This window comes from Myotis myotis, unplaced genomic scaffold (genome assembly GCF_014108235.1).
Source record: "Myotis myotis isolate mMyoMyo1 unplaced genomic scaffold, mMyoMyo1.p scaffold_m19_p_6, whole genome shotgun sequence".
NCBI lineage: Eukaryota > Metazoa > Chordata > Mammalia > Chiroptera > Vespertilionidae > Myotis > Myotis myotis.
Genome location: NW_023416368.1, coordinates 78,092,326 through 78,107,903, shown reverse-complemented (window position 1 = coordinate 78,107,903; position 15,578 = coordinate 78,092,326). Strand labels below are relative to the sequence as shown.

Genomic DNA, 15,578 nt, shown 5'->3' with positions numbered 1-15,578 from the left:
GGCTCCCCAGACCTGATCTAGGTGTAGGCAGAGCGGGTTGGGGAATGAACAACCCCCTTGGTCCTCCCCACCCCAGACACCCACAGCCCCCAGGCCAGCTGTGCCCCTTGTGAGCCCATAGTATAGGCACCCACTCCCTGAACTGGCCTGGCTGAGGTGCTATCCACACGCCCTGTTTATGCTAGTTCATCTAAGGAGGCCGAGCTTGGTCTAGAGTAGAATGTTCCAGAAGTGGTGGTGACCTTGGGAAGTTCATGTCCCTCTGGAGCTGTATTTCTCTTTTCAAATAGGGCCACAGGGGTTAAGTGACCTTGGACCAGGGCCTTAGGGAGAAATGGGGTTCCTGGAGACCCCATCTTCTCCAGGCCACAGCATGGCTTCCTTCTGGAGGCTTCCACAGCGGATTCATTGTAAGAGTGTTTGTGCTGCTGGTATTCATGCTGGGGAGAGGCCTTGTGCTTCTTCTTCCCCAAATTTTTTATTTATTTATTTATTTATTTTTATTGATTTCAGATAGAGGAAGGGAGAGGGAGAGAGAGATAGAAACATCAATGATGAGAGAAAATCATCGATTGGCTGCCTCTTGCATGCCCCCTACTGGGGATAGAGCCTGAAACTTGAGCATGTGCCCTGACTGGGAATCGAACCAGTGACCTCCTGGTTCCTAGGTTGATGCTCAACCACTGAGCCACACCGGCTGGGCCAAATTTTTTATTTTTATTATATTTTTAAATTTTGCAGCCTGTGCAAAAACAGAACGGGCAGACCACCCTAGGCCTCTGCCAGTCAATAATGTCTCGATGTGTCTCTCTCCTCTTCTTCCTTGCATTGATTCTCTGGGACTGGACATCTGAACACTGGAAGGCCCCTTAGGGGTCAGGGGTGGGGCATAGTGCTGGGAATTCATGGCTGGCTCCCCCCTTGGCATGGAGGGGACACAGAAGAATAGCGCTGTGGTGGTTTCAGACATCTGGGCTGGTTCTGTGCCAGATTTGGGTCAGGGTCTCAGAGAGGGAGGGCACGGTGGCCTAGGGAGTTGCATCCAGCCACTTTACCAAGGACCAGGACCTGTGTGGGCCAAGTGGTGGGAGGCTGCCGTCTGCTGGGCTCCTGCCTTGGACTTGCCATCCAGCTGGGCCAGCTGGGACCACTGGAGACCCTGACTGCAGCCAGTAGGCCTCTCCCCAGGGGCAGCCTTCCTGATGGGGTCCTATGTGGGCTTCATTGCTGGTGAGGCTGTGGCTTGTTTTAGGGGAGGGGACTCCTGCCCAACTGACCTGTGTGTCATTGTAGGACATGCCACTTCCTTGTACAGAGGGGCTGGCGTGTTCACGGTCCCACACTTTCAAGCTAGTCCTGTCAAATCCCAGTGCAAGGCCTCTTGTATACCCACTGACCTCAGGCTCACTCTTCCTGCCACCCATTGGTGTTTCCCAAAGCAGGTTCCTTGGAACCCCTACCCATACACTCTTGGACCAGACAGAGTTGGCTGATGCTGGTAGCTCCCTTGGCCCATGGGAGCTCTGATAAGTGTGACCCCCCGCCCCAACTTGACTAGGAGGGGTTTGACCATGAGGGTTTTGCTATGGCAGGGGCCAGTTCATGGTGCTGGAGGAAGCCCCTTGCCCTGGCCTTTGCCCCCACCCCTCTGAGAAGTTCTATCTCCCTGGGTAAGCCACACATCTTCCCCATGGGGCCTGGCCCTGCAGGGACTTGCGCTATCTCGCTTTGCGTCTGGTCTTATCCTTCACTTTGTAGAATGGGGGTGGGGAGCCTCCAAGCATGGTCTTGGATCACCAACGCGCAGGCTGTTAAATACAGTTTCCCAGGCCTCTGGGATTCTGGGACCACACCCACCCATCCCCACCCGGTCCTGTACGTGTATTGATCAATACCTTCATCTTTGCTGCAACCGTCTCAGTGGGTTCTCCCATGCACGTGGAGAAACTGAGACACACAGCGGTTCAGTGAGTCCCAGGTGACCCAGCTAGGGGCCAAGGGTGGGCTTGTACCCTGACCTTGGAGGCCCTAACTCTGGACCACTGGAACCCTACCCAGTGAGTGAGGCAGGTTCCCTCTTCTCCTATCCCCTCGAGTCCCCTTATGATGCACTTGCTCTTTTGCAGAACGCCATGCTACACTACCCGTGGTGGAACACCCAATATCCAGTCTTCTCCAGTGAAAGCCAGTAAGTGCCTCAGCCCGGGTCTCAGCCAGCCCCACCACATTCCATAGCCCCATCTCGCTCAGGGCTTCACTCTGCCTTCCTGTTCTGTAGTCATGAATTAAATAAAATTCAAACTCGCACCTGGAGGGCTTCAACCTCCTGCCAAGTGGGCCATGGGCTTGGTCTTGGCTGCTTAGAAGCAGTTGAGATCAACCAGCTATGATTTGTCTTAGTGAGAACCCACTAGGGAAAAGGGCAGAGGTGGTGGGATGAGCTAGGGGGGCTCCACTGTGGGAGGTGACAATAGGTGGGAGAGGGTGAGAAACTTTGGGGGCAAAAAGAACCAGGCATGCATCTTCTTCCAGAGGGCATCAGGAGCTGGGTTTTGTAGGGCAAATAGGAGTTTGCAGGGGAGCATGCCTGGAACCAGGTCAAGGAATAGCGTATGGAAAGCCTTGAAGCACATGTAGCTTGACCCTCTTTTTCTGGGGCATGGGTGCTTGGGCCCCTCTCTGAACCGAGTTTCCCAGAGACCCGAGTTCTTCCTGTTGGTGGGTGTCCCCACTCCTGTTCTGCACTCAAAGTGGGGAGCACAGTGGCCCTACTACACCCAAAAGCTCACCTTCTTTCCTGTCTCTCTCCAGCCCTTATATGAACATTGTGGGCCAATCCTGCACAGACACCAGCTACAGCCCCACGGCCACCACTCCCAGCTTCCTGCCAAAGAGTGACTTTCCTCAGGTAGGAGACTCAAGTTCGAGCAGCCCCTCAATCCCAGTGTCTACCCACGGGATCCCTGCTGCATCTCAGGTTGGCGCCAATAATCTCTGTTGAGCCGTGTGCCATGTGGAAATATGGCTTATTTGGGGGGAATAGCAATGCTCCTGGCCCTGCCAGCCTGAACTACAGCCTCACTGTTCTGATCTGTCAGAGGCAATTTCACCAAGTGGAGAGCTGGGTCAGAGGTCATGTAACAAAGGATGGGGGCTGTCCCCATCGCTCCTTTGCTTACATCCCGTGTATGGGTGGTGTGGCAGCCTTTTAGAGCTGCTCCTGATTTGCTTTCCCCAAACCTCGCTGCCTTCTTCCTTCTCCTAGCGTAGGCCCTGTGTTCACCTTAGTGTCTAGGAGAGGATCCTCCGTCCCTGTGCCCCCAGGCAAAGCGGTGCCCATCAGGTGCAAACACCACAGTGAGTGTCTGTGGCCTCAAACCTAGCGGCCATTTGAAAACATGACACACACCAGTCAAAGGAAGATAATGTTTGATTTATTCTCTTGGGGTACATGGGGCAGCTTAGCTCCCAAGGAATCAGGCAGACCCTGCCTTCCTGGCCTCACCATCAGAATTCTTGCGTAGCGCCCCATCTCTTCATGGCAGCTCTGGAAAACTGAGCTCCATGGAGATGATTTTCAGGAAGAAGCCCACCTTCAGTCTAATGTTGGCACCTTTGCTCGAACGTGATTACGTGGGACCGCCGGAGCCACGGCACTGCATTTCCCTGGGAAACTTTTTTTTTTAAATATATTTTATTGATTTTTCAGAGAGGAAGGGAGAGGGATAGAGAGTTAGAAACATCAATGAGAGAGGAACATCGATCAGCTGCCTCCTGCACACCTCCTACTGGGGATGTGCCCGCAACCAAGGTACATGCCCTTGGCCGGAATCGAACCTGGGACCTTTCAGTCCACAGGCCGACGCTCTATCCACTGAGCCAAACCGGTTAGGGCTCCCTGGGAAACTTCAAATACTCCCTGAGCCTGTTCTTTGTGGCAGGGGACGTGGAGGCCTTGGCATATGGTTTGGGAACCACCCAGGTGTAAGGGGGCAGCAGCTGCTCAGCTCCCAGCCTCAGTCTCCCCCTGTGAAGTGGGGGATGTGAGGCCTGCAAGAGGACAGGCTGTGGCGGGATGCAGCATAAATCAGTCAGTTCAAAACCACTGGACTTGCTTGGATCCAGACAGGCCATTCATCCGCCTCATACCCACTGGAGCCAGCCATTCTCCACACTCAGGGCTTCAGCTGGACCGGGGGGGGGGTCTGTACTGTGATAGGCAGTGCCCCCCCTCAAATCCACATCCACCTGGATCCTCAAAATGGGTCCTTCTTCAGAACTAGGGTCTTGGCAGGAATAATTAGCTGAAAGTGGAGTTGAGAGGATGCTGGTTATCTCAGCTGGCCCTAAACCCGGCGAGTCCTTAGACAGAAGAGGAGACACAGAGGACAAAAGCATGTGACCCTAGAGGCAGAGACTGGACCATGTGGCCAAGGACATTGGGAGTAGGAGAGGCAGGATGGACCCTCCTGGGATGTTTGCCCTCCACAGCTGTAGGAGCAAGTGTCTGTTCTTTAAGCTGCCCCTTCGTGACCCTTGTGGCCACCCAGGAAAAGACGAGGCTGGGCCTCGTGGAGATGGGAGCCTGTGGCTTACCTGCCCCTCGGGGGCCTGCAGAAGAAATTTGGGCCCCCAGGTGTCCCAGGATAAAGGCAGTGATGCTAGAGACGAGAGGCCCTATGGACACGGCCCGCCACTCTTTCCAAGTGGGTTCGAAGTTTCTTCCTTCAGCTCTGGAGCATGAGGACACCCTGGGCCCCTGGTTTAGCAGGTGCCATTGCACAACCTTGGGAGGTGCCATGGTCCGGAGAGGAAGGTCCAGTGGGGGTCAACCTCTCAGGGTGCTCTGGCTGTCAGCTTAAGACCCTCCCCCATTTTCTGCGTCTCTGGGTATTGGCCTGTCCTACAGGGCTGGTGACCTTCTCAGAGCTCTGATTAAGTTCCTCTCCACTCGTCTCGGACATGCCTCCTTGTTAGTTCCTGACGCTGTTTCCCCAGTTGGGGTATCACCTGACATGTGAATGAGGAAACTGAGGCATGGGGTGTGCAGAGTCCACAGCCCTTGGAAGCCTCCCAACCCTTGTGGCCACCCACCTGGCCTTACTCCCCCATCTCTCTCTCTCTAATGCATTCAGCTCCCACCACCTCCCCTGCTCTGCCAAGAAATGGTGCGGTTTCTCAGCCTAGAACCCCTTGGGACACCACCGCCGCCTTTCCTAGCACTCAGAGTTCATGTATCCATCCCACAGATGTTTATTGAGCGCCTGCTGAACACGTAGCGCCCTGCCCCTACTCTAGTCTCCTTGTTAGGGCACTTGGACCCAGTTCTCCCTTTTAAAGCAGCAGAACTGCCCTGGCCCGATGGCTCAGTTGGTTGGAGCATCGTCCAGTGCATCAAAAGATTGCGTGTTCAATTCCTGGTCAGGGCACATTCCCAGGTTGCAGATTCTATCCCCGATTGGAGTGCCTACAGGAAGCAACCGATCATGGGAGGTAGCCGATCAATGTTTCTCTCTCCCATCAATGTTTCTGTCTGTCTCTCTCTCTCCCTTCCTGTCTCTAAAATCAATTAAAACAAACACACACATTGCCCTAACCAGTTTGGCTCAGTGGGTAGAGTGTCGGCGTGCGGACTCAAGGGTCCCGGGTTCGATTCCGGTCAAGGGCATGTACCTTGGTTGCGGGCACATCCCCAGTAGGGGGTGTGCAGGAGGCAGCTGATCGATGTTTCTTTCTCATCGATGTGTCTAACTATCCTTCTCCCTTCCTCTTTGTAAAAAATCAATAAAAATATATATTTTAAAAACACACACCAAAACAAACAAACAAAAAAACCACCGTATCCCCCAGCCAGCGTGGTGGCTTAGTGGTTGAGCATTGACCTATGAACCAGGAGGGTTTCAGGCTCGATCCCCAGTGGGGGGCATGCAGGAGGCAGTCAACCATGATTCGCTCTCATCATTGATGTATCTAGCTCTCTCTCCCTCTCCCTTCCTCTCTGAAATAAATAAAAAAATATTTTAAGCCCTAGCTGGTTTGGATCAGTGGATAGAGTGTTGCCCTGCAGACTGAAGGGTCCCAGGTTGGATTCCGGGCAAGGGCACATGCTAGAGTTGCAGGCTCAATCCCCGGCAGGGGGCGTGTAGGAGGCAGCTCATTGATGTTTCTCTCTCATCATTGATGTTTCTGTCTCTCTCCCTCTCCCTTCCTCTCTGAAATCAATTAAAAAAAAATACACACACACACACACCAGATCCTTGGGTGAGGTTTTAAATAAATAAATAAGTAAGTAAGTAAGTAAGTAAGTAAATAAAGCAGACCCTTCCTCCAGCAAAATCTCACCCCAGTGCTGAGTGTGGGATCAGACAAACATGAAACCTTTGCTCAGGGTAAGGGGTCCTGAGGCCCTGTTGGTCAACCTCAGGTACCTCCCACATGAGTCCCATGAGCCCTAGGCCTGTGATCCAAGCCAAGAAGAAGTCCAGACAGAGCTTAGTATTCGAGACCCTTTATAGCCTGCCCCTTCCCACTGGGCCCACCACAAGCACCCTCTGCTCCTGATTCAGGCTGTGACATCAGCATGGTGGCTGGCTTGAAGACAGCTCCAAAGATGTCCCCATCCTGGTCCTGGGGCTATGGACATGCCTCCTCATATGGCAGAGGGACTTTGCAGGTGAGATTAAGTCAAGGATCCTGACATAGGATTGAGCCTGGGTTACCCAAGGAGCCCAGGACCCTCCCTTCTGAGGCACCTGGGCCTCTGTCTGGGCCCCTGGAGGAAGCTTAGTGCTGGAAAGCTTCTCTGTGTCTTGCCCCATGGCCAAGCCAAGTGCTCCTCAGACCCTTCTGACCCTCTGACACCCAGCTCTCTTCTTTATTTTATTTATTTTTAAAATATATTTTATTGATTTTTTTACAGAGAGGAAGGGAAAGGGATAGAGAGTTAGAAAGATCGATGAGAGAGAAACATCGATCAGCTGCCTCCTGCACACTCCCTACTGGGGATGTGCCCGCACCAAGGTACATGCCCTTGACCGGAATTGAACCTGGCCCCGTGAGTCCGCAGGCTGACGCTCTATCCACTGAGCGAAACTGGTTAGGGCAAGCTCTCTCTTTTTTAAAGATTTTGAAATTGAATTGATTTTTAGAGAGAGAGAAAGAGAAACATGGATATGAAAGCAAAACATCGATCCGCTGCCTCCTGTATGCCCTATACTAAGGATTGAGCCCACAACCAGCCATGTGCCCTGACAGGGAATTGAACTGGTAGCCTTGTGGAGCTTGGGATGACCCCCAACCAACTGAGCAACAATGGCAGGGCAGAGACACCTGGCCTCTAAAACCCTGTGTATACAGTTTGTTTTAGAGTCCCTGACAAGGGAGCTGGGGGGAGCCCAAAAGAAAGAAAGAATGCATTTCACTGAGCGGGTGTTAGAACGCAAGCCCAAAGATGTCCCCATCATGGTCCCTGCACCTGTGGATATTACTTTGCAGATGGGATTAAGTCTAGGACCCTGAGATGGAGACAACCCTGGATTCCCCATGGGGCCCAGTGTCCTTATACTAGTTGGGTCCTCATAAGAGGAAGGCAAGAGGGTCAGAGTCAGAGAGATGGAAGAGGCTGTGCTGCTGGCTGTGAAGATGGAGGAAGGGGCCAGGGGTGCGGTGCCTCTAGAAGCTAGAAAAGGTCAGAAAGTATTCTCTCCGGAGCCTCCAGAAGGACCAGCCCTGCCACATCTGTGTTTAGATCCGTGAGACCCATGTCGAACTCTTAACCTCTAGAACCATGAGGTAATAAACTTGTGTTGTTTTAAGCTAGGAAGTTTGTGGTAATTTATTACAGCAGTGAAAGGAGACCGATACACCAGGCAGAGCCCTCCTGAGGCCCAGGGCACACTCTAGAAATGTTCCCCACTGTTGTGTAAGTCAGAAGGAATTGGGATGGAAAATCTAGAGAGGGATTGGGGTGAAGAGTAAATATAAACCCATAGGCCTTGATGTGCTTCCTAGTAACTAAACTTGATTCCCAAGTTTCCTGGCAGCCAAAGCAAAAAAAGCAAGATGAACTCTGATTCCTGTTACCTACAAGGAGAAAGCTTCTTCCACTTTCCCTTTAGGGCACAGAGCAATTCCCCGGGGTCAGCATTCTGCCCACACCTCCGCAGGGAATACATCCAGACCTGTGGTTCTCCAGCCTGTGGTTGGTCTCGGCCTGGCTTTGCTGTCTGAGGTCTTTGCTCTTCTCTTGTCTCCTGGCATGGAATCCCAGGGGTATTGGGTCCCTCTCTTGATTCCAAACAGGAGCCAATCCAGGCCCAGGAACAATGGAGGCAGGGCGGCCATGCCTCTGTGGGCTGCCACTTCACAGATACCAGGGGTCCTCCCGCCTGGGGGATTCTGCAGTTCATATGCCTCCCGGTGGTAGCTGTGCTGGGTATCACCCTTCCCTGCCCTGCCCAGGGCCTGAGACCCAGGTCTCTGAAAATTTAAGCTCTGACACCTTTTTTTTTTTTTAATGTTTGAATGTTTTCACAACAAAACAAATTTTAAAATATTTTATATTTACAGAAAAGTTGCAAAAACAGTACTGAGAATTCCTGGCCACCCTCATTCACCTAGCTTCTGTGCATGTCATCATCTTGTATAACCTTGGCCTATGTGTCACAGGTCAGAAATGAGCTTGATTCAGTGCTGGTGACAGACCCGAGTGCCAGGTGGACACAGGCCTCTGAAGAGTTTGCCTGGGCACCTCTTGCTGAGACTGGGGCTCTGTGCTTATGGCAGGAGTCGCACAGACGAGACCCTGTGTCTCCTCATTGCTTTGTCTCTGAGACCCTGGTATTGATGTATCTCATTGCCATTGGGATTGACCTTGACCCCTGTTGGGGCGGGCTCCACCGGGTCCCTCCACTGCCCACTGTCAGGCTGCTGCTTGTCCCTCATCCTGTGAGAGAGACACAAGGCTGTGCAGGTATCCTGGCCCCGTGTGGTGGCGGTGGGAATGACCTTGTCATCTGTCGGGATTGTCGGCTACAGCAATTGTAACCGAGGTGTCCATCTAACAGAGATTGTTGTCTTTCCTGCTGTAATGATAGCTAGCATTCTGTAGGGACAGCTGCCCCCTCCCCTTAGCTATTCATTCATTCATTTGTATCAATGTGGGCTATAATCAGGAGTGTCTACTCGGGATTTCCTGTGTCCCCATTGGAGCACTTCCTCCCTTGTAGCCACTCAGGCTGGCCCAGGCTCATGCTGTGCCTTCCCTGCCTTGGCCCTTGCATCACCCACCTCCTGGAGGAAGGGCCTCCTGGCCTTCCAACTCCTATTGGCAGGAAGCCACTCAGGTCCCAAGTCCCTGGTTGGTGACCTGAATAGCTCAAGGGGCCCCACATGAGGTCTCACACCGGGGTGTGCTGAGCACTGGGGGATGTGAACATGCAGCTTTTCTTTCATCATTTTATTTATATTTTTTATTGATTTCAGAGAGGAAGGGAGAGGGAGAGAAAGATAGAAACATCCATGATGAAAGAGAATCATTGGTTAGCTGCCACCTGCACACCCCTAACTGGGGATCCAGCCTGCAAGCTGGGCATGTGCCCTGATCAGAATCGAACCTTGACCTCCTGGTTCATAGGTTCGAAGCTCAATCACTGAGCCACGCCAGCCGGGCTATTTTTAAATTGAGATACAATTTGCATATCATACGATTCAGTGGCTTTTAGTACACTCATTATGTTGTGCACCCATTACCTCTGACTTCTATCAGAACATTCCATCACCACAAAAAGAAACCCCATCCCCATCAGCAGTTATCCCCCCATTCCCATCCCCCAGCCCCTGACAACCACAAATCCACTTCCTGGATTTGCCTGTTCTGGACATTTCACATAAATGGAATCACACTGCGTGGCCTTTTGTGTCTGAATCACACTGTGTGGCCTTTTGTGTCTGGCTTCTCTCACTGAGCGTCATGTTTTCAGTGTTCGTCCACGCTGTCGGGAGTATCAGCACTTCACTCCTTTTCATGGCTGGGTACTATTTTACTGTGTGAATGGACCATGTCGTGTTTATTCATCCATTGGAGCTGTGTCTACCTTTTGGCTGTTGTGAATCCTGCTGCTGTGAACGTCGTGTACAGGCCTTTGTGTGGACATGTGTTCCAGATGTAGCTGAATCTGATTGGGGACATGTCAGAAATGGATTGGGGGCGAGAGGCTTCGCATTCCATCCCCCTGCCGTCCCACATGCTCATTTTCTGGAGTAGATGCTGCCCTGACACCTCCTCCCAAGACCACCTGGACCTTGGCCAGGCTCTAGAGACGTCTCTTTCCCACATGCTAAACACACACACACACACACAGGAAGCATTGCATCTCGGGGCTTCTGGGAAGCCAAGATGAGGTCATGGCTCAGAAAATACTTCGAAAACTCTCGGCAGCTCCCTATTTGGGGAGGGGCGAGTGGCCTCAACTGACTGGCAAATGGATTTCATGGGGTCAGAGGTCTTGGCTTACAGCGTGTTCTTAGCAGTTACCAGCATTGACAAAAAGAGAGTGTAAGGGTTTTTTTCACAAGAGCCTGTTGGTTTACACTCGGCCATGGCCAGAAACCCCTCCAAGGTCTGTGCTGAGGGCCAGGACCCTGTGGGAGCAGGAGCGTGCGTGGTATCTCTAGAGGGTCTCTGTGTGGAAGTCGGGGTACACAGACACCAGGGAACAAAGAGGTGAGGGAGGTTTGGGAGTCCAGGGGCTGTCCCACAGATTCTTAGAGGGTCCAGCCCCTCCTGATTGCACTGCTGGAAAGCAGTCAAGGGTGGCGTGCTGGTGAGGCCACTGGGCCCACTCCAGGCAGCCGTTCCTTTGATGGGCTGACAGAGCAGAGCTTTCTATAGGGTTGTAGGGGTGAGTGTCCTGGGCTATCCCACCAAAGTACCACAAACCTGGCAGCTTAAAACCATAGAGATTTACACCCTCCCATTTCTGCGGCCAGATGTCTGAGAAGGAGGTGTCGCAGGGCTACTTTCCCCGCTGAGGCTTCAGAGAAGGGTGCTTCCTGCCCCTCCCAGCTTCTGGGGGCTCCAGGCATCCTGGGCTGTGGTTGCATCACGGTAGTGTCTGCCTCTGTCTTCATGTTGCCTCTCCCTGTGTGTCTGTGTCCAAATTTCCCTATTCTTGTAAGTCATTGCGTTAGGGCCACCCTAATCCAGTGTGACCCCATCTTAGCTAATTACATCTGCAGAGACCCTATTTCCAAATAAGGACCAGTTCACAGGTTAGGACTCAAACCTGTCATTTTGGGGGACACAATTGAGCCCTCAACAGGAATATTCTAGCAGTGAGGTGTGCTGCTCACTCGCCAGCCTCAACTGAACTTCCTGTAACTCGGGGACAGACAGACCATCTGTGGCCCAGGCATGTGGTCGCCCAAGCACTTGAGTGTATGTAAAGAAACTGGTGGCATAGGTGGAGAAGGTAAGGAGTGAGACCTCAAAAACAGATGGGGGTGGGAGGATTCTCAGGAAACCTGGGGCAGTTGGGCCACGCCTACCCTTCTGTACTCAGCCATGTGATGGAGGGTCAACCTAGGGAACACTAGCTGGGCAACCCCACAGCTCAGAGAGACACTAGACAGGAACCAGCCACACTCATGGGGCTGGATCCACAGCCATCCATGTCCTCAAGCGTGACTGGCACCCAGGTCACCCGTTTCACCTTCACAGGACCTCTGCTCTGACCTGACTCAGCACCCTCCCCCCTATGCCCCTTTCCAGTCCCATCCAAGACCCACAGCCCTTGGTGGCCAGGGTGGTAGGGCCATTGGCAGGCCAGACTGAGGGGTGGATGAGGTGGCCAGGAACCCAGTGGGTGATGACTTCCCTAGAGAGGGGCCCTTCCTTGTCCTGGGACGCCCAGCTACAGCCTGGGCTTCCCTGTCTCCTTCAGGTCACCTTTGCCAGTTGGTCAGCCATCTGGTGACGAGATAATGAGAGGCAGAGGTTACAAACTTTGCTAGCAACTTGACAAATTTTATGCCCATTAAATCTAGTAATAAAAAGTTTGGTGTGGGTTTTTTATTTTGTTTATAATTATGTTTCCCTTTCATTCCAGATTCCAAATAATTCTGTTTAAAATTGAGACAGAATTCACATACCTTAAGACTCACCCTTTTAGCCAAAACCGGTTTGGCTCAGTGGATAGAGCGTCGGCCTGCGGACTGAAAGGTCCCAGGTTCGATTCCGGTCAAGGGCATGTACCTGGGTTGCGGGCACATCCCCAGTGGGGGATGTGCAGGAGGCGGCTGATCGATGTTTCTCTCTCATCGATGTTTCTGACTCTCTATCTCTCTCCCTTCCTCTCTGTCAAAAATCAATAAAATATATTAAAAAAAAAAAAAAGACTCACCCTTTTAAAGTATATTCACAATGTTTGTGCAACCATCACCTCTCTTTTTTAATATAAATATATTTTAATGATTTCAGAGAGGAAGGGAGAGAGGGGGAGAGATAGAACATCAATAATGAGAGAGAATCATTGATTAGCTGCCTCCTGTACGCCCAGGCATATACCCTGACTGGGAATCAAACCGTGACCTCCCGGTTCATAGGTTGACACTCAACCACTGAGCCACGATGGCCAGGCCCATTACCTCTCTCCCATCACCTCTCTCCCATCACCTCTCTCTTGTAGAACATTTCTTCGCCTCATCCCCCTTAACAGTCATCCCCAGCCCCTGACAACCACTAACCCACTTCCTGTCCCTGTGGATTTGCCTGTTCTGGACATTTCACATAAATGGAATCACACATTGTGTGGCCTTTTGTGTCTGGCTTCTCTCACTGAGCATCATGTTTTCAAGGTCCATCCAAGTTGTAGCAAGTGTCAGTGCTTTACTCTTTTGTTCTTTTAATTGATTTTAAAGAGAGAGGAAAGGTGAGAAGGAGAGAGGAACATCATGTGAGAGAGAAACACTGGTTGCCTCCTGCACACAACCCAACCGGGGATCGAACCCACAACATGGGTATGTGCCCTGACTGGGACTCAAACTCGCCACCTTTTGGTGTATGGGACAACACTCCAACCAACTAAGACACACCAACCAGGGCACTTCACTCCTTTTGACGGCTGAGTAATATTGCAGCGTGTGCTTGGGTCGCATTCATCTGTTGCTGGACATTTGGGTTGTTTCCAGCTTGTGGCTGTTGTGACTGGCCTCAGTGGATGTGTGTACAGGTTCTGTTGGCATGCTTGCATTTCTTTTGGATGGACACCTAACAGTGGCATTGCCGGGTCATGTGGTGACTGTGATCTTTGGAGGAACTGGGCGTTGTTTTACAGAGAGATGCTTATTGCATATTCTCACCAGTTTGTTGGAGGTTCCGACTCTGCTGCGTCTTCACCAGCACTGTCACTGTCGTTTGTTTGAGTTGAGCAGTCCCTTGGATGTGCAGTGTATCTCATCTCACTTGTGACCTCCCTTTCCCTGTTGCCCTGTGGTGTTGAGTATCTTCTCATGAACTTACTGCCATATGTACCCTTTCCTCCCACCCATGGCAGCCAGGGCCTGATGGGGCATCCCACAACTTGCTCTGTTGTTGGGGTCTGTGTTGCCCTCTGGCTGTATGGGGAGACAGGATAGGGGCTGCTGTGGGGGCCTCATTGGACTGCAGGGTTGGACCCTGTGACTGTTCATTCTCCCTGACTCGGTGGGAGGCCCAGGGTCCCTCTTCTCAGCCTGTGAGGAGTGATCTAAACAATCATTCCCCCTGGGTGGGTACCTGTGCCTAGGCTCTGAGCCCACAGGGTATGATGGTTTTGCATACCCTGCCCACCAGCCCTTCCTGGTCCTACTGTGCTGGACTGAGGGAGGCAGGGGTAGGTGGCATGGGGAGGAATGGAGCTTCGGGGGCAGGCAGAGCCCTTGGCAAGTCTGGAGGGTAAGGAGCAGGGTGGGCCTGGGTGCCAAAAGGAGGAGCTCTAGGCAGAGTCCTAGCATGGAAAAGGCCTTGGGGTGCCCAGGAGGCACTGGTGATGGCTCCGGGGTGGCAGGTGAAGGCCATGGACCTGGGTCCAGGCTGAAGAACTGGGGTGCTGGGCCTGCGAGGGTGTGGGGGGATGTGTAAGAGTGGGATGGACCTGTCTCCTCCCCGTGTTCTGGGGACCTATGCCCCTTAGGATCACTGCCGTGGGCATCTCAGGAGCAGCAGAGGGTCCCTACCAGGCCCAACTGTCAAGGGGAGGAGGCCAGGTAGAACAGAACCCAGTACACCACCAGTGTGGGAAAACTGAGGGAGTTGGGGAGGGTCTGCCTGGGGGTCCCAGCTGTGCCCCCCAACATCCCATCTGAACCCTGAGTCCCTGCAGAGGAGCCTGGCCACAGTGGATGGGGCACCCGGGACCAGCAGGGCGCAACCTGGCGGGCTGGTGCATTGTTGTTAGCGTCTGTGGCTAGATTCCGCCCTGTACAGTAATTGTCCCTGCACTGCCAGTAATCGCCCTGACTTACCAGGCAGGCATCATTTCCTGAAAGTCAGCAGGCCTTAGGGGAAGTAGGCGCTGGTGGTGACTAAACCAACATGCAAATGCAGCCGGGCTGAGGGCTGAGAGCAGAGCCATCTGCGGGCCCAGCACCGAAGGTCATGAGGGAGTGCTCCTTCCAGGGGACCCACCGGTGGCCAAGCCATGTCCCAGCTGCAGTTCTGGCTGCAGTTTGCAGCACTCAACAAGGTAACCCTCCCGCTTTGCCTCAGGGGTCAATCGGTCCCCTCCCACCTGGCAGGCAGGTCAGGCCACTGTGAGGACTGACTGGATCCACCAGACCTGGGGCGTCCCCTCCCCCTGGTTCTCCTGGCTCCCTTTGGCTTTTTTGGCAGGGGCAGTGGATCTGCAGGAGTTTTCTGAGAACTGTGGGTTGGGACGAGGGGAGGGATCAGGGAGGCGCTGCAAAATGAAAGTGCTTGTGGCCAGCGGGGGAGGTGGGAAGGGCTGTGTCTGTGTGCCTGCTCTGATCTGGGTGTTCCTGGCGTTGGACCTTGAGAGTTTTGTGGGCTCTGGGATGTCCTGGGGCAGCCATCAGAGTCTCTGCCAGCAGCAGCGGACACGGTTTGGGATGGGGTCTGACTGGACAGGTAGGAATGGGTATCTAACTCCTCCTCTCCCTATGACCCAGGCAAGTGGTTAGTCCCTGCGGGGGGGGGGGGGGGTGGGGGAGGGGCCGGGGGAGACAGTGAAAGAACCCATTTGAAGATCATTTCCTAGAGGAGGCCCACAGCCCGGTCAGGTGGAGGGGCCGTCCTGTCCCATCCAGCTGGGCTGGGAGGAGGGTTCCTGTCTAGACAGCTCCTCACCTGGTCCAGGGGACCCCCAAAATGCTGCAGATATGGTAACCACAGCGAGTGACCCCACACTCTCCTGGGTAACCAGCCGGCTCCCTCTCCATTCAGGGGCTGCAGCAGGAAGAACAGTCTGGGGTCTGGGGAGCAGGTGTTCCAGGTGGGGACCCAGGGAGGGCGGTTCTGGGTTTGAGTGGTCTTGGGGGTCTGCTGGTAGCTGCTGGGAATCAGGTCCCCACACAAGCTGGTG

The 15,578-nt window shown here is 53.2% G+C and overlaps 1 protein-coding gene across 11 annotated transcripts in view; it reads left to right on the top strand.

Annotated features, from left to right (window-relative positions):
• Nucleotides 1-15,578, top strand: part of SBNO2 (strawberry notch homolog 2) — a 54,971-nt gene that overhangs the window by 18,803 nt on the left and 20,590 nt on the right. For 7 of the 11 annotated variants that reach the window (XR_004968500.1, XM_036315662.1, XM_036315660.1 and 4 more), the window contains exons 3-4: nucleotides 2,127-2,188; nucleotides 2,812-2,908. The exons of 1 other annotated variant lie outside the window; for it this stretch is intronic. Coding sequence is in view for 9 of the 10 variants with exons in the window: in XM_036315662.1 (XP_036171555.1) it covers nucleotides 2,127-2,188; nucleotides 2,812-2,908 (159 nt within the window). In the remaining variant the exon portion in view is untranslated. Of the gene's footprint in view, nucleotides 1-2,126; nucleotides 2,189-2,811; nucleotides 2,909-14,570; nucleotides 14,724-15,578 lie in introns of those variants that run through there. 3 more of the 11 variants (XM_036315666.1, XM_036315665.1, XM_036315667.1) reach the window with 2 other exon arrangements.